The 19,232-nt window shown below is 51.1% G+C and overlaps 8 protein-coding genes across 8 annotated transcripts; 3 read left to right on the top strand and 5 right to left on the bottom strand.

Annotated features, from left to right (window-relative positions):
- Positions 1 to 1,066: 1,066 nt before the first annotated feature.
- On the bottom strand, positions 1,067 to 2,125 carry BDV17DRAFT_260550 (uncharacterized protein). Its single transcript, XM_073757575.1, has one exon. The coding sequence runs from the start codon at positions 1,841 to 1,843 to the stop codon at positions 1,598 to 1,600; it is 246 nt and encodes an 81-aa protein (XP_073616833.1). The 5' UTR covers positions 1,844 to 2,125; the 3' UTR covers positions 1,067 to 1,597.
- On the top strand, positions 2,043 to 3,554 carry BDV17DRAFT_52707 (uncharacterized protein). Its single transcript, XM_073764716.1, has 2 exons — positions 2,043 to 2,125; positions 2,203 to 3,554. Exon 2 carries the CDS (start codon positions 2,318 to 2,320, stop codon positions 3,362 to 3,364), a length of 1,047 nt encoding a protein of 348 aa, XP_073616832.1. The 5' UTR covers positions 2,043 to 2,125; positions 2,203 to 2,317; the 3' UTR covers positions 3,365 to 3,554.
- Positions 3,555 to 5,144: 1,590 nt separating this feature from the next.
- On the top strand, positions 5,145 to 6,395 carry BDV17DRAFT_281147 (adaptor protein NBP2; the record flags this gene model as incomplete). The annotated part of the gene is made up of 1 exon (XM_073759979.1): positions 5,145 to 6,395. One exon carries the CDS (start codon positions 5,145 to 5,147, stop codon positions 6,393 to 6,395), a length of 1,251 nt encoding a protein of 416 aa, XP_073616831.1.
- A 584-nt stretch (positions 6,396 to 6,979) lies between these two features.
- On the bottom strand, positions 6,980 to 8,274 carry BDV17DRAFT_290343 (uncharacterized protein; the record flags this gene model as incomplete). The annotated part of the gene is made up of 4 exons (XM_073761881.1): positions 6,980 to 7,711; positions 7,825 to 7,929; positions 8,034 to 8,083; positions 8,151 to 8,274. The coding sequence occupies 4 exons, from the start codon at positions 8,272 to 8,274 to the stop codon at positions 6,980 to 6,982; spliced, it is 1,011 nt and encodes a 336-aa protein (XP_073616830.1).
- On the bottom strand, positions 8,035 to 9,285 carry BDV17DRAFT_260545 (uncharacterized protein). Its single transcript, XM_073757574.1, has one exon. It carries the CDS (start codon positions 8,988 to 8,990, stop codon positions 8,643 to 8,645), a length of 348 nt encoding a protein of 115 aa, XP_073616829.1. The 5' UTR covers positions 8,991 to 9,285; the 3' UTR covers positions 8,035 to 8,642.
- Positions 9,286 to 9,300: 15 nt separating this feature from the next.
- On the bottom strand, positions 9,301 to 11,368 carry BDV17DRAFT_260538 (ENTH domain-containing protein). Its single transcript, XM_073757573.1, has 5 exons — positions 11,209 to 11,368; positions 11,093 to 11,124; positions 10,912 to 10,991; positions 10,748 to 10,829; positions 9,301 to 10,681 (listed from the first exon to the last, which is right to left on the bottom strand). The coding sequence occupies exons 1-5, from the start codon at positions 11,288 to 11,290 to the stop codon at positions 9,329 to 9,331; spliced, it is 1,629 nt and encodes a 542-aa protein (XP_073616828.1). The 5' UTR covers positions 11,291 to 11,368; the 3' UTR covers positions 9,301 to 9,328.
- A 159-nt stretch (positions 11,369 to 11,527) lies between these two features.
- Positions 11,528 to 17,644, bottom strand: BDV17DRAFT_260536 (putative Ras GTPase activating protein). Its single transcript, XM_073757572.1, has 3 exons — positions 13,186 to 17,644; positions 12,852 to 13,130; positions 11,528 to 12,794 (listed from the first exon to the last, which is right to left on the bottom strand). The coding sequence occupies exons 1-3, from the start codon at positions 17,240 to 17,242 to the stop codon at positions 11,905 to 11,907; spliced, it is 5,226 nt and encodes a 1,741-aa protein (XP_073616827.1). The 5' UTR covers positions 17,243 to 17,644; the 3' UTR covers positions 11,528 to 11,904.
- Positions 17,645 to 18,145: 501 nt separating this feature from the next.
- Positions 18,146 to 19,222, top strand: BDV17DRAFT_260533 (DUF952 domain-containing protein). The gene is made up of 2 exons (XM_073757571.1): positions 18,146 to 18,480; positions 18,538 to 19,222. The coding sequence occupies exons 1-2, from the start codon at positions 18,196 to 18,198 to the stop codon at positions 18,652 to 18,654; spliced, it is 402 nt and encodes a 133-aa protein (XP_073616826.1). The 5' UTR covers positions 18,146 to 18,195; the 3' UTR covers positions 18,655 to 19,222.
- Positions 19,223 to 19,232: the final 10 nt, after the last annotated feature.

The following is a 19,232-nucleotide window of genomic DNA, read 5'->3' as shown; positions in this document are numbered from 1 at the left end:
GCTCAACCTGGCGGATCAATGCAAGGGAAACTATAGTCATGGACCCAGTAAATGAGGCAATTATTCTTCAGAAAAAGACTGCAAGCCACTTGAGATTATTCACAGAAACGCTGTCCCTCCCACCTGAATCACGTAAGAAAGAGAAAAGTCCCCTCCCTCATCTTTGAAGCCATTCAGTGTCAAATCATTGATTGGTGGGGGACGCTGAGTCTTCGACTCTTGGAGGGCCACTTGACGGGGTTACCCACTTTTTATAATCTAATCAATCAATCTTTCATCTGCGAAACCGGAGCCCGCTCTGTATTTTTCGCCTTCGAAGTCGTGCTGTTCCGGTAGAAAGGGCCATCAAACGGACCAAATTAAGTTCCTGAGATAGTCCAGGAGCTTTTCAAATTGCATAGTGGCCGTAGCAAAGCTGGTGTAATCAAATGCAAACTGAGGGGGGCACGAAATCCGTTCCGATTGTTGTGTAGCTTGATAATACGAAAGGAGCTTTGACGATTTCTGGGCACTGGCCACTGGGCAAAGACACCTGAACTCTAGCCGAGGAGCCGTTCCGTGGAAGCAGCAGAGATTGGAACGTGGGTGGACCGTGGCATGCCGCGTGGGTGAAAAATATATTTCGTCTCGTGGTTGATAATCGATTGAAATTTGAACTTCGTCAACAATACTGATACGTACACCTGGAGGGGGTGTTGGGGGTGTCAGAGGTGTAAGCCTTTCTTCCCATTTAGTTGGACATACAGAGTTTGGCCTGACAGCTGATAGTTTATTGCTCTAGTTTATTCAAAGCCGTATCTATCTAGATCTAGTTCCTCATCGATCCTTCGATTCATCTGATTCTCATTCTTATCTCCAACCGTGGAGCTGGCGATAGAGTGGGCGTAGCTCCTGTTTCGAATAAATTTGTGAGGATTCCCAATTATACTATGTTAATGTAGGTGAATTGCTGCAATTGTTTCAACAATGTGCACTATTGTAGGGAAAGTGCGGGAGGGAACCTAAGCAAGCAGATCGGTTGGCGTCATGCCACAGTCATCAGTCACCACAAACGTTGAGGCTCATCTGTTAATCTGCGCGGCTTCCATAGACTTCTCTTCGCTTCCTATCGACCAGGCTATTTGTCTTTTTGCGCCTTCCTCAATGTGAAATTAATTCACCGAAGCGAAGGGCCTTCCCACGTTGCCGTTGCTTGTTTCCATTCGCGCCCGGTCCTGTCGGCGCTTAGGCGCCGACTCTCCACGCAAACAACGAGGAGTAGGAGCTCACACCACCCCTCCCTGCTTCGACATCTCAGACAGCGCGTACCTTCAGCCAGGCGTTCTTGACAATGCCCAATTCAACACACCATGGAAGTCGGGGCCAATCAAGGACCTCCTTCCCCCTATAGCCTTCAGATCTGCAACACCTGCAAAGATCATCAAGGGTCCAAGACGCCTAGATCGTGCAGATTCTCCGTGCAAAGCTATTAGGCGCTGATGCTATTTCCGGGCCTGCTCTGCGGTTACAGATCTGAGTTCTGACGGCGCTAGATGCGTTCTTGCAGCAGAGCCCTAGAAAGCATGCGCTCACAGCCAATCGTCGCGTGCCCACTCTACTATCTTGGGCATGTCACCCAGCAACAGCAGGTAACGATCACCAACCACGCTTCGTACAATTTTAACCTCGCATGACATCTGGAACAAGGTTGACGCGCATCCAGTGATTGTCCCTCGCTCTCTCTTTCGCGTCTTCTACTTTCTTCACTTGGTGTTGCATCAAGCGCCCTCAACCGGCTTCCATGTGTTTCGACTGAATGGTCTAACAAACCAGAGCGTTTATTGAGATGTTTTAAATGACTCATTCCCTTGGGAATCAGTCATGTCACGGCTCCTCTGCTTTTATCCTCATGGCTGGCGCGGGACAGACAGAGTGAAAGATCACCTAAGAACGTTTATTGTTTCAAGGGCAGTCATCCGAGCCCAACACATTTCTTGGACAAGATCTCGAGACCGCTTTCATTGTCTGTCATTTGTTAGAATCAGCTTTGTCTGGTATGTTGCTTTGTGGTTCTGACCATTGTGTTCAAACAAACCAAGAGACTCGAGATATGGCTGCTACCTGCTAGAACAATGGACATATAAAGGTCTGCCCTTCCCCAACTAGTCCCTTTTGAGAAGTGTTACTTGACAGTCCTGATAGTGGTACTGACCTTGTAATCAGCAATCCTAGTCTAACACGCTGGCCGATGTTATTTTTTTATTTTTTTTTTCTTGATACTACCTCAACACTGCGAAAGTCATAAGCAAAAGAAAAAAAACACATCAACCAATCCATAATGAACAGCATGCGCGTCATCGGGCAGAGGCTGGTCCTCATTGCCCTTCTCTTCACATCAGCCTACGCTCACTCGTGGGTGGAACAGCTTATGGTGATTGCACCTAACGGGACATTTGTCGGTTCGCCAGGATATCCTCGCGGATACGTTGCTCGCTCAGATCCCTCCTTCAGCGACCCAACCATGATGTACCGGCTCCCCGTCGCCCCCAACCCGGAAGTCACCAAATCAGACAATCTTTGCAAGGACACTCAACGGAAGCAAATCCAGCCTGACGGATACCCGCGATTGCAGGCGAGCGCTGGCGCCGCGGTTGCCATCCGCTTCCAAGAGAACGGCCATGTAACACTTCCGGAAAACACACCAGGCAAGCCGAAGAACCGTGGAACGCTTTACATCTACGGAACTTCAGAACCAAAGGAAGACGAGCAGTTCCTGGATGTTCATAAGGTGTGGACCGAGGATGGAACCGGCGGTGATGGGCGCGGCGCTCTCCTAGCGAAGCGAGACTACGACGATGGACGCTGCTATCAGGTTAATGGTAATGAGATCTCCACAACTCGACAAAAGGAATTTCCACATGAGGTGGACCCGAACATGGGAATGGATTTGTGGTGTCAGGCAGATATCGCACTACCGAGCAACGCACCATATGGGAAACCGTACACGCTTTATTGGATCTGGGATTGGCCTACTGCTGCTGGTACTCCTGATACACCCAATGGCAAGCAGGAGATCTATACGACCTGCATGGACGTGGACATTGACGACAGTGCAAATGCCCGGAAAAATGAGGCGGCGAATTATGACCACGAACAGTCTTTGAACGGTGCCTCAATTCCCGAACAGTTTAAGGTGATCTTTGCGGCTCAACAAGAAGAGCCTGCCGCTTCAACTTCGTCTTCGACGCCAACTTATACCCAGTCACCTTCAACTCTCGCCACCACACCTTCTCCCCAGCCAGCGACCGGATCTCCCGTGGCGACAGTCACAGTGACCTCCTATGTGACATCTACCCTAGTGGTCACTCCAACTCCCAGTGGTTAACCTACTTTGAGAAACCGTCATTTTGAAGCGTTGCATTTGAATGTGAAACGACTCGTTGCATGGGTGGTGTTTGTACAATAAATGGGCCGAATCAAGCCCGGTTTTTTTCATTCACTCTTTGGTCAGCTGGCCTGGCCAGAGATATCCCTTTTTCCTTCAAACCTATCTTCCAGCTTCCTTCGTTGTCTGTATTGGGACGGTCTCCAGTTTCATCGCATGCATGTCGAGAGATATACGTTCAAATATATGTTGAATTTGTCAGGGAAAAAAATGGAAGAAAAAAAGCTCACAGTAGTTGCGTCTCACTCTTTTTGGAGAGACCTAAAAGATGTATAATAGGCCAGTAGTCCATAATATCCTCTCTTTCCATCAGTGTCTGGATGGGAATGACTTACGGGACTGAAGCAGGTACATTGATGCCTGGTTTACGAGGCATATACGGAGTAGATCTGAAACAATCACGTGCTAAGGACCGTCGAAGTGGAAGAAGCAGCGAGTTCGGACCAGCATTCTGCCTGCTCAGGTCTGGGTTGCAGTCGATGACTTGGACAATTTCATTATAAATCTATTTTCTCTTAATTCCGGTCAGCTTTTATCTATATCCGCGCCCTGCGTTAAACGGCGCGACTTGATCAGCCTGCAGGGCAGGGACTTGAAGAGAGACAAGCGAACGACTTCGAGAGACGCCGAACTCCACAGCAATCCCGACTGCGCCTCGTCACTCGCCGGTTCCTTAACGCTTCGTTTCGTCTCTTCGGTGTTGAGAACGAGGTTGAAAGCAGGGTCGAAGTGACCTACAGAGCACGGCAAGGGATTTTAGCTGATGAGCACAGCACCTGGCTTCCTCTTCGTCGGCCAAGTAAGTTACCCTCGCCACATCTCCGATGGCTCTGCTGGCGCTGGCAATTGGACGCAGGATACAGCTCCTGTGTGCAATTAGACGCCCATCCCCTCGTTTCCCACTACCTGTGCTTTTTCCCCCCTCTTCTCTTCCCTCACCCTCCCTACCCCTTCCCGATTCTCGCATCGTTGAGTTGGTCTTCAGCGTCTCTGACATCTACTGGCGCGTAACTGCGCTATATTTAGCACCTAGATTTACCCTGGACAATTCAGACTCTCGAGCGCGGAAGAAACACCAATCCGAAACACCTGCATAGCAAGCAATCTCCCCGCTGTCATTGGCCTCTAGCGATTGGAAGGGTTCGCGAACTGCTTCAGTAATCCGCCCGCTGGAACCGCTACATTGTTGCTGTTCCTGACGATATCGGTGGTCTTGCCCTTGGGTAGATCCGTTGGCGCTCTGTTACAACGGTGATTCATTGGGGGTGCTCTCTCGATCTCTTCGGCGTCTCGCTTTACCCTCGTATTCATTGCTTGAATCCCGACTTCGAGACCCCTTATTCGTCCCTCCGACAATAAATACCAAGAGTTGGGTCGTGCCTTTCCAAGTAAGGAGTCCGCCGTGTGCCCCTCCTAGTCGAATCGCAATTCCTCGGATCATCGTCGCTGTCCCACAATCGCTATAGCCCTTGACTCGGTGGGCGCTCATTCTGTTCATACATACTGCGGAATTTTGGTGTCTCAGTCCGCGGGCCAACATACGGAACATTGCAGAGTTGTGGGCTGGTAATCGCGATGCGAAGCTAGGGTGAACCCCAACCACCACTATTGCTTGAATTGATATTCTTCTCCAATCTCCCGGTGACGCGCAATCATCGGCTTTTGCTACAGCTTTTTTTTGGGGGGTTTCTTGCCTGACGCGGACCCGATGACTGCCACAATGACTACAACTACTTCACCCCCTCCATCACAGCAGGCTGTTTCGTCCCCTAACCTCACCGTTTTGCCCCCCCTTGTAACTGACACACCTGTCAGACTGGGCAGTCGCCAGCGATCATCCTCGTACGGGAAGGACCGCCTCTCCACATTTTCTAACCTTTCCGTAGCCTCTCAAAACCGGTCGCGGCCAGGGTCACATGTCTTCCCTATATTCCACTCCAGCTTGCCCTATGCCTTGGTCCGGGATTTCGCATATCCGACTGTCCACCCTTTTCACTATGGTCCGCTTCCACTTTCTGCGTCTGGGTTATCGAGCCCAGTAAGCGAACATCGGCGGCTATCCGACCCTCCGGCGTCCTGGGACAGTTCACGAGGTCAATGGTCTACACAACCTTGGGGTACGGACACCGGTCAAGGGCATCAACAACTTCCGGCAATGTCCTTCGGCGACGGGCCGCCATACAGCGAGGACGAAGACTTGCATAGTCCCGTCTTTTCTGTGCCACGCCATCGCAAAACCAAATCTACCGGGAGCGATTTGAATGGGAGGCTATCAGGTGGCAATAACTACTCCCGCCATTTGAGTGTATCTGCGGACAACGAGCGCGGCACATTGGTTAGTATGAACGCGGATGGAAGTGAGACTTATTATGTGAATGATGATGATGACGACAATGATGGACCCGGCGGTGATCTAGTTACATACCCGCCGAATGAGAGCCGATTTACCTATATTGGCGCATATAATGATAATCACGGGTACGGCGGAGAGGCAGGCCTTGCGTCCGAAGACCATCGCTACTCACGCGATTTCCAATTCTCAGTTGGGTGCCCAGATGAGGAGATGCACGGAAAGGCGGTTGCACTCTTCGATTTCACACGGGAGCACGAAAACGAGCTTCCTTTAGCCGAAGGCCAGGTGATATTGGTCTCGTACCGCCATGGTCAGGGATGGCTTGTTGCTGAGGACCCTCGAACTGGCGAGAGCGGATTAGTCCCTGAGGAATTTGTCCGTCTTGTTCGCGACATTGAAGGCGGCCTAACTTCACTGAACGGCGACGCCGAGGTCGAATATGAAGATGAATATCCTAGTCCGGATTCAACGGACTCTCAGCAAGAGGTTACGCCGACCTCTCATTCGGCGGCTAATGGCGATGCTTTGGAGGACCCTACAACTGGTGGCGAGGAGGGAAACAAAGAATCAAAAACAGTCCCGTCGGAGTCGGAGCAGTTGTCTGAAGCTAAACAATGACCTATGTGGAAGCATAGGCAACTGATCCATATACAAAGCTGAAAGACTTACGATCCTTGGCCGTACTTGACTTCCTTTCCTTGATGATCTCTATAGTTCCCTGGCTGGAACTCTAGACGGTCTTAATACAAAGACACCGAGATCTCAAATACCTGCAATATCATGCATGATAGACTTAATCATGACTAGCCAACTGCTATTGTCATGATCTGGATTTGAGGATGAGATTGTGCTTGCAAGCATATTGAATCATATCATATCATATTTACCTATTATAGTCGAGAAACCGCAGAGCCAGCCTGCGGTTGGTTGCACTATGCAACGCAACGCAACGCTTGCTACGAGAGTGATGTGAGTGAGATTGTACATATTTTTTCATCATTTGGAGTACTGTTCAGCGTCAGCGTCGGGGGGTCATCAATATATCAATCACTATACCACATCATACCATACCATAACTATATATCATTTAGCCAATTCGTGATTTTCCATAGCACTGCGGTAATTAGTGGGTATATCAACTAACGACCAGTAAGCACAAGAAACCCTCCGTAGTCCCTACCATACAACATTATCACATCAGACTAATCCCGCTTTACGTCGGCCCCATCTCCATCTTGGTGTCCATCTTCGCGCCCCTGTCCACAATCAGCCTCGCTCTCCACAGCCATCTCCGCAACAGCCAACGTCCCAGGCAACTCCGCGAACCTTCTATTACTCTTCATCTGCTCCATCTCAGCCTTCTCCTCAATTGTCGCCATTGCCCTGGTCCGCGTCACCTCCATCTCATGCACTGCCCGCCCCGTCCCGTCCAGCTCGACCTTCATCCGTGACGCCAGCATCGCTGCTTCCATTTCTGCTTCCCTCTCGCCTCCTTCGCTTCTAGGACTGCCTGTTTCCGTATTCGCTCCTGTCGCTGTCTCTGTCGCTGTCGTGGTTCCTCTATCCCCAGAATCACCCTCTGATTTTTGACCCTCCACATTCTGTCCCTCTTGCAGTTGCTGCTTCTGCTGCTTCCTCCTCCGCCGAAGAAAGAAAAACGCCAAGAAGACGATACTCGTTACCGCGACGGCGCCAACTATCCCACCAGCTATCCCTCCCTTTGCGGATGTTGATAGGCCGCTGCCTCCATCGCCGCTAGTACCAGTATCCTCGTCTGTGGGCGTTGGTGTTTCTGTTGTTGGGGCGGTAGAGCTCGATGTCGTGAGCGTTGTCGCAGTCGTCGTCGTCGATGGATTCGGATCAGTGTCGTTATTCATCAGGTCCCATTCCACGCAGCAGAGAATGTAGTTTGGGCCCGGGCAGGTGGGTTCGGACTTTTGTATATATAGATAGCTCAGTTAGTTATGGGTTGTTTGTTGCTAATGATAACTTCTAGGTCCAGCTTGATGGGTGTGGATCATGAGCGAGTGAGGGAGGGAGGCTATACCGGATCGTACGTCCCCGTATAGTACTCCCCGTCGCAGGTCTGGTTATCGCGGTTCTTGCAGTGGCCGCCGCCGAGGGGTGTACTGCATTCGCGGTGGAGGCAGCACTGTATTAATTGAATATTAGCTAGGATCGCGAAGGTGAGCCTGGATGAGCTCTATATGCGGGATTTCAGGGTCTCTGGGAAGGAGAAGCAAGATGGCTACATACTTCATCGCCAGGGGTATCGCGGCATTGATTGATGTAGAGGATCCCTCTGCCTGATATTTGAGTTAAATCTGCTGGGAGCTCGAAATCAAGCAGAAGGGTATGAATAGGGAGGCGTACAACTGTCACCAGGTAAACACTCCCCAGTGCCGACACCACCGCCGCCACAAGAACTATCGGACGTCTGACGACGGTTGATAGCGAAAACAGAATCGAAGGAGTCGACGGGGTGGAAGATGTGCATTCTGTACTGCACTTAACGAAGGTAAGCAAACGGCAAGGCAAGGTAGAAGAGCTTGAGGCTGTTTTAAGTTTATGGTAAGGAGAAGCAAAGAGAGAAGATGTAGCGAGCGAAGAGACGAGGAAGGAAGATGCAGCCAGATGCAGATGGAAGCTCTAGTCTTTATCTATGTATGCCTATTAGCTAAATAGCTGGTTTACTAAAGCAGGCATCAATCTCCGAAGCATAGGGTACAATAACGTCGCAGAGTCCCGTCGCATTGCATCGCATCAATTACTCCTGCCGTCAACGTCAACGCCGCCACGAAATGGCCTCGAGCCCTCCAGGCTTGTCAACTCGACAGATCACCAACGTCCACCCTCCATCACGAATTAAGGATTCTGGGATAGCTGCCACGGTGCCGATCTACGCCGTTTAGGTCTAGCCCTGCAGATCGCGACAGGGAAAATACGAGGTTTGGGACCCTGCCACTGGGCCCCGGCTGGGTGCGGCTGAGTTGGAACGTTTGTGCCTTTCGAGTCTTCATGTTTGGCGGCGTTGTTGCCTGGTTGGGGAGGCCAAGGGCAAGAATTTGAGTCTGGTATTTGAGGGGGCCCAGGCTGAGAGGCTCGTGGCGGTGCGCGATGGTGTTTGTGTCCGAGCATTGCGGGATTGACTTTGGAGGAGAGGCTAAGGAAGGAGGAAGGAGGAGAGAGTGCGAAGATGGAGATGATCGTCATCTTGGAAGGTTGATAGCCTGACAGGGTCTCGGCGCCATTTTATAAGCTTAACAGACGGGGAATAAGCACTTGGTGTGTTGACACGGGGCGACAGAGCCGAAACGAAAGAGTTACAAATCAACTGCTAATCATCAGACACGAGAATGACATTGGCATTATCCGCATAAGGAGAATAGAAGAGAACAAGCGAAGGAAGCGAATTTTATTTCCAGCAACATGACCACGAGAATCAAAGATATTTTGCAAAGCGAAGAACAGTGCCCAAGAAGTCTTAGAATGCAAGCTAAAAAAAAAAAAAAAAAAAAAAAAAAAAAAAAATCCGGAGATGGAAAGAAAATCTAGCCGAGCAGGTCATCCAATCCAGAGCTACCTGTTTTGGGTCCCTGGCCCTGCTGTGGCTGCTGCTGAGATGGTGCTGGAGACGAAAAGCCTGACGAGGGCGTACCCCAGATACCTGCGCTCGCCTTCTCCTTGGCCATACTTGCCAAGTTCGGTCCCTTGTTTGTGGCAGTGTTGGACTTTTGGATTCCTGCATTTGCGCTAGCTGATGACCATAGTGAGCCGAACGCATCGCCGGAGGCCTTTGACGCGGCGGGCTTGCTTCCGGCGGATGGGGTAGCGGGGCTCGCAGCGGATGAAAAAGATGAAGCGGATGCCATTCCTGGTCGGTGGCCCAGGCCGGCAGAAGGTCCCTGGGAGGCAACGGAGGTGAAGTAGTTGGGGGTCGCCGCCTGGTATCCGGTAGGCTTGGGCTGTGTGCCAGGCTTCGAAGCTTGCGATGAGAGTGTGGGAGATGTGAACACACTCGATGTCGGCGTCGGCGTCATCGAAGTGAACCCAACAATGCCATCCAAGTTCGACCCTTGAGTTCCGGACACGGGCCGTGGAGCAGCGAACTGAGTGTTGGATGTGGTGCTGACAGTTGAAGCGGGTGGCGCGATGTTGAATGTGTTGGACGACGCCGGAGCCGGAGCCGGAGCCGCTTGAGGTGCGGACTGGAAATCATCAAAGTCATCGTCGTCATCAGCTGGCGTAGGATCTAGCATGTTAAGGCCATTGCTGCCCGCAGGCTGTTTTCCAGCGGCAACGGAGGAGGTTGCTGGGACAGGTGCAAGTGCGGGATCGTCATCAAGAAAGTCGACGAGGTCTGGTTCAGGCGCCTTCGGGGGTTCAGGCTTCTTCGCTGGAGCATGGGGAGGACTGGCCGCGCGCCTTCGAGTGGGAGCAGCATCAGCCTCATCGTACTCGTCATACTCGTCGAACCGGTCTGTACGCCGCCCAGCATCTCCAAACTCCCCGGATGCGCCTCCGAAGCCACCACCATCACCGTAGACACCTCCGCTGTACCCGCCAAAGGAGAGGCTGTCACTGCCAAAGCCTCCATATCGACCGCCGCCGGAGCTCCCAATTCCACCTCCGATCCCACCTCCAATGCCCGCTCCACCCTCAAATCCGCGGAACTTGTTACGGTTGGCCCTAGCCTTCTTTCTCTCGGAGCGAATCAATTCAACATCGCCGAGAAGCTTAACCAGCTCCTGCGCACGATTCCGCACGTTGATGCCTTGGTCCTTGCCATTGGGGTCGATGTAGTGGAATTGGCGGAGCATGCGAATGAGGGACAGATGAGATCTAGCATCGTCGACGACCCGTTCCGAGCCGTTCTTAATGAGAAATTCGAGGAGTTGAAGGCCCTGTAGTTCGGAAAGTGATCATAGTCAGTGTGCTGTCACGGACAAGCATTGTTCACAAAGCCATACCTTGTAAATCTGTCGCCACTCCTCCGACGTCTTGTCCGTGAACCGCTTGTAGATCATAGGCATAATTTCGTTCAGTAATTGACTGTCAATCACGATCCATAGTCAGTAACCGTCCGCAGAGCCGCCGCGATACTGTCGAACCGGGGCAACTCAGGAGAACAGACTAGTGATGAGTCCCAGTAGCAATTTCCTGCATTAACGTCGTCGAGGCACCCCAAGGTTCATTGTTTGTAGCTTCTCGGACCTAGCAGGTATGAGTGACCGATACGATAACATTTCTCCCCACAATCAGGATGCGGAGTGTCGCCGAATACGCGGGTAGAAACGGTCGGGGGCACGACGAACCTTGGCCTCCATTTCAGTGTAGTTCATGACAGCTATATAAACAGTAGTGTTAATTCAGTTTACAAGCTCCAAAAAAGGGAGAAGCCAGAAACGGATCTCGTGAAAGTCGGGCTTACCATTTTGGACCTTGCGCACTCCCGCCTTGAGATCATACAAGGTCAGGTTGCTGACCTGGTTCTTGAGGGAATCGAAATCCATGGTGCACCTATTGGTAGAAGGTTGACCTGCGCGCAGGCCCAGATAGATTGAGAAAGAAACCCGGTTTCAAGAGAAAACAATTGGAGGTCTTTGGCAGAGGCCTCGAGGGGAGAATCAAGTTCCAGCTGGCCACCCTGTCGGGCCTAGAGACGACGTCACGTGGCACCCCTGACTCTCGGCAACGATCGCCGCAGTATACTCTCTTTGACCACCCTATCGACCTTGAGAACTAGGAAGTTGTCCATTATAATATGTCATTGAGAAATACATACACACATAAATACATTGTTTCGTTCAAATCATCACAAAGAAAGTTATGGGTAGGTAGTCGGTAGTCTCGACTCTATGACCAGCACGCAGTATAGAAATCAAAGGGAATCATCGCTAACGTATTCAACAAATAAAGTAAGAAAAAGCAAAATTTCAAGCAAAGTTAGAAAGGGTCAGCCCGAGCTTGTTAGCTTGAGCCAGATGAAAGTGCTCTTTCCATCTGAAACATGCTGTAAAGTAAAAGGGGATATCTTGGGGAAAGAAAATGTAAACATGAGAAGCAGTCATCAGGCGTGGAAGAACAAAGACATCCCAGAATAGTCAAACCCAAACACCAGTGGCGATTATTCGTTATAGAATTTTCTCATAATGAGGTGCAGGAACAGGTTGACGTTGACCCGTAGCGTTCCCTCAAAGAAGTCGAGGAACTGCATGTTATTGAACTGAGCTTGCAGGAGGTCGTCCAAGGGGACCTGGGCGTTCGCTCCAGGAACCATCATGGGTCCGCTGCTACCATCAAGTGTGAAGACACCGACTTCGTTGCTGGAAATGGTCAGGTCAACTCGGTCCCACTGTCGGTCTGTATAGCCCTTCCAGTAGACAAGGACCCCTTTGTCCGCCAGGTTACGAGCCGAGTACTTGTATGACCCAAACTTGAACACCTTGCCAGATTTCTGAAGTTCGCGCTGGTGGTCCCATTGCTTGGTGAAAGGCATTAGGAACCGCTTCTTGCCCTTCTTGCTTTGCAACGTCACCATTGCCTGCTCGATGTAATCATTGTATGTCTTGAGCTGCTGATCCAACCAGACAGCTTGATCGTTGAGACGTTGAAGCGTCATATGCGCACTTTCAAGTTCTCGTTGGCGTTGGATTCTTCGACGATGCTTCGTTCGGATGTCAATAGCGATGGCATTCAGAAGATCCTGGTAATGATTGTGGCGATAGATCTTTCCTGCTTGTTCCAGCTGCAGGATGTTTTCCAAAGCCGTTCGCTTTAGCTCTGAATAGCTCATGGAGGCGATATCCACCAGGCTATTGGCTTCGGAGTACGCGCTGCGCTCTGTGTTGTGGGCGCTCAACTCATCTCGTACGAACGTCATCCATTTTTCCTCATCCTCCTCAGTCGGAGGTGTCACCATAATTTCCAGCAGGTTGGCTCCAGACTGCACACGGATAATGTAAAGAACGCATCTCTTGGTTTCCATGAACAGCGCCTTGACATCAGCCTCCGGGTCTGGTGGAATTTGTCAGTACAAAATGATCTCGATGAATGTTTGCGACTGTCTCTTACCTTCGGCTTGTGCGAGCTTGGGGTTTAGTGTCAAGTTAATCTCGGAAGAATTGACGCTCATCAGCTCGTTTTCGTTAGATTTGACATTTCCTAGGTCGCGGACCACCTCTTTCAGGAAGTCGTCTGGGTTCGGGCATATATAGTGGATGTTGGATGCCACGAGCTGGTGGATGGAGAAGATATCGGACATCTTGATGTAAAGAGTCGGCTTTGTTTTGGCATAGAGGTCGTTGAATTCATCAATGTCAAAGTACGTCTCAGCGTCCTGAACGGTGATCACTTGTCGCGCACCTAGTTAGCACCACATTCAACCGTCTCTGGATGAGGTACTTACAGTCAGCCCAAATGTTTCCCAGTCGCTGAATTGAGTCCGCAATGTAAGTGTTCAGAGGCTGGAGGTACACGTTCTCCGCACCAAACAGCCTGCCAGATGAAGCTTGAGCAATGACCTTGGCAATCTCCGACAGGTTTCGCTTTTGCTCCTGCGTCAAGCCCCGATCTACAACCCCGAACTTCTCTGGCTCCATGATGGCTGGCTGAAAGTAATTCTTCCAGACCCAGTGTCCAACCGTCTGGAGGACGAACCCGGGATCCTCATTTGAGAATCGGGAAAGCAAGCTTTCGTACATTTCTTTGGCAATATATCGGATTCCGAAAGGCATGCGGTAGAGAAGCTCCTCCAGCGCGGAGAAGAACTGATCAGCGATATCTCGAAGATCCTGAAGATGCTGAATGAAGGTTGCTCTTGTTTCGGGGTCTCGGATGGCTTCTTCTCTCGGGACATCGGGCCTGCGTCGACTACGCTTTCCAGTCCGGAGCTCTTCGTCGTTGATGGCAGACTTGTAAATTTGCATTGGATCACTCTCGAGGTTTAACTCAGCGTTCTCGACAATGTTCTCCTTCACGGCCGTGTTGAGGACATCACGCATGAATTTTCGGTCGCGAGGAGATTTGATGTACGAGGCAAAGAGTTTGTTCCAGAACGAGTTGCAGCGCAGGTATTCCTGAAGAGAAGTGAAGCTCTCTATCTCTTCACGAGCTGAACGGGCCAGCAGCTTGATGAGGTAGTACTCTTCACGTCTCTTTTGAGAATATCCGAACAAGCCCATCATCAAGTGCCGTATTCTCTCGTACTCTTTCTCTGGAGTGTTCACCTCGCGCATGCGTCGGAAAAGCTTGGCGAGATACTGAGATTGCGTCTGAAGAAGGAAGAAGAATACTTGGTAGTATTCTAACTTCTTCCTCGAAGTTTTGTTCAAGGCTTTGAGGTCAAAGGGGTCCTTTGAGGAGATCTCTGTGTTCGATAGTAAATTCCCCACATGACCACCAAAGTGCTTCTGGTGTTTGACGACCTCATCCAGCGTGATTTTGTTCTTCACCAAGAGAGCAATTTTGATATCCAGCTGACTGATGTACTGTTCGGCCATCTCGTTTTGCCGAACCTGTTGCACCACGAACTTTCTGGTCCGCTCAGACTCCACCTCCTCGTCAAAGTCGAATTCGCTGTCGTTGAGTAGGTGTACGAATCCTTTCACGGTCCCAACCGGAGGGTTTTTGCCGCTGGTAAGGCTTTTGTATGCCTGGCCCTGAATTCTGCCACGTACAAAGCTCTGCGCCTTCACCACCTTCTCCATGTTCTCCTGGTAGTAACGACGCTTTTCCTCGAATTTTGCTCTGACCAAACGTCCCCTGATATGAGATTGGAAATCGGCAATGATGTCTTCTTCGGCGGCGAGCTCGGCCAAAGTTTGACCAACGTCGACTCGCACGAGCATGGCTCTAATTTGAGCTTGCAGCTCGCTGACTTCTTCGTCACAGTCGTCCAGTTCTTCTAGGATGCCGCCCACGTGGATTCGTTGAATAGCAGCACGAGCGAGCGACTGAAGTTCCGTGATGGTGCCCTCTTCCTGTTGCAACAGCGCAGCATCTTCTTCCAGTCGTTTCCTTAGAATAACGCCGCGGGCCATCGATTGAACTTCTAGGACAGAGTCACTCTCCTTCGCTAAAGCTTCTTTTTGAGATTTCAGGAATGTTCGCACAGCAGTGGCGCGGGCGGCACTTTGAAGCTCAACGATCGAGGAAGCATGCTCTGCCAGTGATCTGCGTACGTTTTCGATGTCCTTCCTCAGACCGCCACCACGAACAATAGACTGGAGGTCAACGAAGGTATGCTCTTCCTTGGCGAGAGACGATTTCAACCTTGTCAGGGATTTCCTGGTGGCCATGGCACGAGCGTATGCTTGGATGAATTCCACAGCTTGAGTCTCCTCCTCGAGTGAAGCAAGGGTTTGGGTGATATTTTGGCGGACCAGCATGCCTCGAATTGCCGCCTGAACAGTTTCTGTGCTGACTTCGGTCTGCGATATCTCTTCAGACTGGGCGCTCAAGCGGTGACGAAGCAGGGCACCACGAATAGCGGCTTGCAAGCCGTGTACCTTGTCTTCCGCACACTGCGTCTCTTCGTATTGTTTCGAGATTTGTGAACGTTGCAAGGCGCCCCGAATGGCAGCCTGCAGGAGCTGAACTTGATCTTCTGCCTCTCTGGTACCATCGTAGATATCATAGACAGTTCTACGCTGAAGGGCACCTCGGAGCGCAGCTTGGATTTGCTTGATTCCCGACTCTTGTCGCCGCAATTGGGTCCGGATGTAGTCAGCTTGAACTCTGGCTTTCGATCCCCGAATGGCGCTTTGCAAAAGTAGAACATCGCTTTCAATGGCCTTGTGATTCTGCTTGGTGTTCCTTTGACGATGTCGCGCAATGAACCCGCGGCAGATTGCTTGAAGTTCGACGGCGAACCTCCGCCTACCAATATGATAGTTAGCAATCTGCCTCGCCCAATCTCCACGAGCCATGGACTGAAGCTCGATTAGTAACGGCTCGAAGTCCCATAGGTCGTTCATCAAGTTGCCTAGCTTCAACCTGAGAATTGCACCCCGAAGCTGAGCTTGGAAGTCGACAATGGAGTCCTCGTTTTCATGCAGCTCCCGCTCAATCCGATCTTCTTCTGACTCTGGTTCCAGTTCCGGTTCAGGATCAGCGCCAAAGTTGGCGGCCATACCAGTGAAACTCGGCATACTAACGCCTGCCTTGTCCAGGCCTTTCTGGGTCTGTTCAAGCTCGTGATCTTCAAACTCCAGCTGGCCGACAAGGTTACCCATTCGGAAATCGACAAGTCCTTTTTTGAAGAGCAGCCAAGACAGAGCGTGGATGCAGTGTATGACTTTGGGGATGTTCTTCTTCTCGTACAGGTCGATGAGTTCAAACCTGAACAGTTCCGGCAACTCTACCTCATCTAGAAGCCGAAAGAACAGCGCGATATTGTCGGAGTGTCGGTACTGTAGTCTCGGGTGTCGAAAGATGCGCAACGTCCTATTTGGGTACATAGATTGTACGATTTCCGCAAGGGTAACGCCATCACGCAGAGCTTCCTCAAGCTGCACAATGGGCGGTATTTGCTGTTGGATAACCTCTTCGATCCACTCCTTCGCTTCTCCGATATGGCAAAGATACTCGTAAGCCTGCAAAAATTGTCGTTGCTGATCCATCCAGTTGCCGGCTGTCCATGCCGAAGCGGTTGGTCTCTGGGCGGCTCTTGAGCTAGGTTTACCAGCTACCGAGTCAGACCTCTTCAGTCGCCGTCGTCCCTGCAGCCCCACAACTGAGGGTGTGTGAGAGTCGATGGACAACTCTTCAGTCGCGCCAGACTTTGCAAACTTTGACAATGTGCGGAGATGGCCAGTGGAGGATTTTTGGAATGTTTCTAGGTCTGGTGCTGAGAGAGCGGTCGTCAATGGAGGGGGGTGAGGACTAGAGACGCTGTGGGAATGGCTTGTCCTGGCATGGGGTCTCGCACGAGACAGTACGTTCTGTGGCGAGCTAGGCTTTGGGGGGTCCATGACATTGGGAGAAGCTCTCTCTTTGAGGGGCTCGGCACCTTGAACGTGTCCGTAGCGAGTTTCAGGAGTTCGTGGACGGTTCTCCTTCCAATGTTGAGGATTATCGAGCGTTTGGCTTCTTGAGTGACGGAAGGCAGCATGCTTGTTCGATGGAGGAGAAGAGTTTGGGGCTTGAGGGAGCGGACGCAGCGAGCGCCGAATGTTTTCGTATGTTGCACCTGCGTTGGACCATTCTGGGCCTCCTCCACTCATGTTGTGGTGTGTTGCTGCCGAGCTGGCCTCGCTCTTGCCTCGCTTGTGCCCAAAGCCAGATATCGATCCGACGGACGCGTTTGAAGAGACAGTACTGGTGCGACTGGGGGCAAAAGAGTTCGAGGAGACGGAGTAGATTGACGAATTTGTTGACGCGGTGGAGTCATGGCGGAGAGGACTCGATGTTTGGGGCGGGACGTCGGTTTGCGCACGGCGAAGTGAGGCCGTATGCATAGTCATGAATGGGGCCGTCCCGAGGACAGGAATGCGACGACAAACAAAGAGGAATTAGGGATGATTGGCTCCAGTAGGACGCATGCCTGCTTCACAAGCGAAGCAATCTATGAGCGCGCGAAAAAGGTCGAGGTGTGGTGTTTCTTGGATGGAATGCGCATTCAAGGGAGCAGCTGCATAGCGCTCGGATAACAAGAGTGGTTGATATAGAAACGGGTTATCTCCGTTCCGCAGAGAGGTCCAGGTCCTAGTCCCACGGAAACAGAAACGAGAAGAAAAGACAAAAGAAAATCAAACAATGCCGAAGATTGATTATTGTCGACTGGGCAAGATGTGGAAGTCGAGAGAAAGAAGAAGCATCGCAGGCTTGGAAGTGGGAGGGGAGGAGATCGGGAAAGCCAGCTTCCCAGCCTCCCACAAACAAATCTCCCGATCGGGTATAGTGGCTGACTATCGGCGCGCTTATCGCCGACCAGCCACTTTGACGATCCGATCACACTACTTGCGAACTGTGACTACAAGTATATTGATTGTAGCTGAGAGAACGATGGAGGATAGCGTCAGAATAGATGGGGCGCTCGTTGAATATCGGGGTTCAACTGTTGAGGTGCACGAGCAGTTGATATATGCTAGTCCCTCGCGTCGATCGCGGATATGTCTTCAGTCATGCAACTATCCGAGCAGGAGAGAGAAGTCGATAAGTCACCCAGAATATAGCCATTCATATTTCCAGTCCAGTGTCCCACAGTCAATCAACAGCTTCAACAAGTCTTCTCCAGTTGTTGTTGCTGTGGAGCGGATGTCGGGTCAACCTCAGGCTCATGACTTTCTTCAGCATTAAGCTCAAGACTTGGCACTATAGCGACCCTAGTAACCGTCTCGTCATCTCCAGTTTGCGATATCCCACTTGCCCCTCTTCAACTCACCTTTTGATTTTCATCCCCCAAAAAGCTACTAAAATGAACGAAAGAGAACCACTTTACTTGTATAAGCTCGTCCCGTCGACGGCTCCTGTTCGTGAGCCCCTTCCAGAACGGCTTGCCGTCAGTGAACTCGATCAGAAATCTGGATTTGTGCACCTGTCTACCGCGCTTCAAGTTCCCAACACTTTGAAGATGTTCTTCAAAGATGAGCCTCTCGTCTACGTCTTAAGAATCCCCTACGAACGCGTAGCACCGGACATCCGATTTGAAGATCCCGAAGGCCGTGTATGCGGGCCTCGACCAGAGGAGGGGTTATTTCCCGTAAGTTTGAGCAGGGTGTTCTTTCGTTCTGCACCTCGAGACTTAATATGGGTATAGCATCTATACAACGGCCTCAAACTTGGTCGGGACGAAGTCGAGAGCATGAGCGTATGGACGAATGAGAAAGGTTGGGACAAACCGCTTACTGCGGCGAAGCCGTGGCTTCGATATTAGACAAATGAGGTCTTGTGTCGTTGCTCGTCTACCATGATTGCACTTTGAACAGACTGTACATAGGGTCAGGGCCTGATCTTTCCTCGGACCGTTTTGTTCACTTTTTTGCTCATATCGCATGTCATCCTCTCGCTTTATGGCGCTCTGACCGAATTGCACAATGAGCATGAATGTCCTGAGATCACGATACTTCTTGGGCCTTATAATTGTACAGATTGCCCCATAGCGAATAGGCACTGGAACCTCCCAGGGTTCCGAGGTCGGTCGCACTCGACCGACACGGTGCACCTCAAGCGGACGCGGATTAGCATGGATCAGGCTTATCGGGAGAGAGCTCCGCAACGCACGCGACACCTACCGTCGACGCATACTTTCAGAACAAAACAGCTGTCCACGCCAGAAATGTGACATGATATCTGCCATACAAAATACACCGATCGGAGAGTATCCTGTAACTGTACCTGTGCAACTGGGCGGTGGGGCTGGATGAGTAATCGTCAGTTCCCCTCATTCACCGCTTTGAGAGCTTCGCCAGCCGCCCAATGAGAAGAGACATGGCTTATCCGCTAAGCCGCATG

Source organism: Aspergillus undulatus (assembly GCF_047715775.1).
Source record: "Aspergillus undulatus strain CBS 261.88 unplaced genomic scaffold BDV17scaffold_17, whole genome shotgun sequence".
In the NCBI taxonomy this organism is placed as follows: Eukaryota; Fungi; Ascomycota; class Eurotiomycetes; order Eurotiales; family Aspergillaceae; genus Aspergillus; species Aspergillus undulatus.
The sequence above is the reverse complement of the archived record's forward strand: the minus strand, read 5'-3'. Positions and strand labels throughout refer to the sequence as shown.

Bases quoted from the DNA above. Each gene is read 5' to 3' on its own strand.
- BDV17DRAFT_260538 (XM_073757573.1), bottom strand. From the start codon at position 11,290: ATGGATTTCGATTCCCTCAAGAACCAGGTCAGCAACCTGACCTTGTAT. The intron at 11,125-11,208 runs GTAAGCCCGACT...CTGTTTATATAG, and splicing joins AGTGCGCAAGGTCCAAAATG to CTGTCATGAACTACACTGAA. The intron at 10,830-10,911 runs GTCTGTTCTCCT...CGTGATTGACAG, and splicing joins GCTACTGGGACTCATCACTA to TCAATTACTGAACGAAATTA.
- BDV17DRAFT_260536 (XM_073757572.1), bottom strand. From the start codon at position 17,242: ATGACTATGCATACGGCCTCACTTCGCCGTGCGCAAACCGACGTCCCG. The intron at 13,131-13,185 runs GTAAGTACCTCA...GTGCGCGACAAG, and splicing joins GGGAAACATTTGGGCTGACT to TGATCACCGTTCAGGACGCT. The intron at 12,795-12,851 runs GTAAGAGACAGT...AAATTCCACCAG, and splicing joins CAAGCTCGCACAAGCCGAAG to ACCCGGAGGCTGATGTCAAG.
- BDV17DRAFT_52707 (XM_073764716.1), top strand. From the start codon at position 2,318: ATGAACAGCATGCGCGTCATCGGGCAGAGGCTGGTCCTCATTGCCCTT.
- BDV17DRAFT_260550 (XM_073757575.1), bottom strand. From the start codon at position 1,843: ATGAGTCATTTAAAACATCTCAATAAACGCTCTGGTTTGTTAGACCAT.
- BDV17DRAFT_260545 (XM_073757574.1), bottom strand. From the start codon at position 8,990: ATGACGATCATCTCCATCTTCGCACTCTCTCCTCCTTCCTCCTTCCTT.
- BDV17DRAFT_260533 (XM_073757571.1), top strand. From the start codon at position 18,196: ATGAACGAAAGAGAACCACTTTACTTGTATAAGCTCGTCCCGTCGACG. The intron at 18,481-18,537 runs GTAAGTTTGAGC...ATATGGGTATAG, and splicing joins CAGAGGAGGGGTTATTTCCC to CATCTATACAACGGCCTCAA.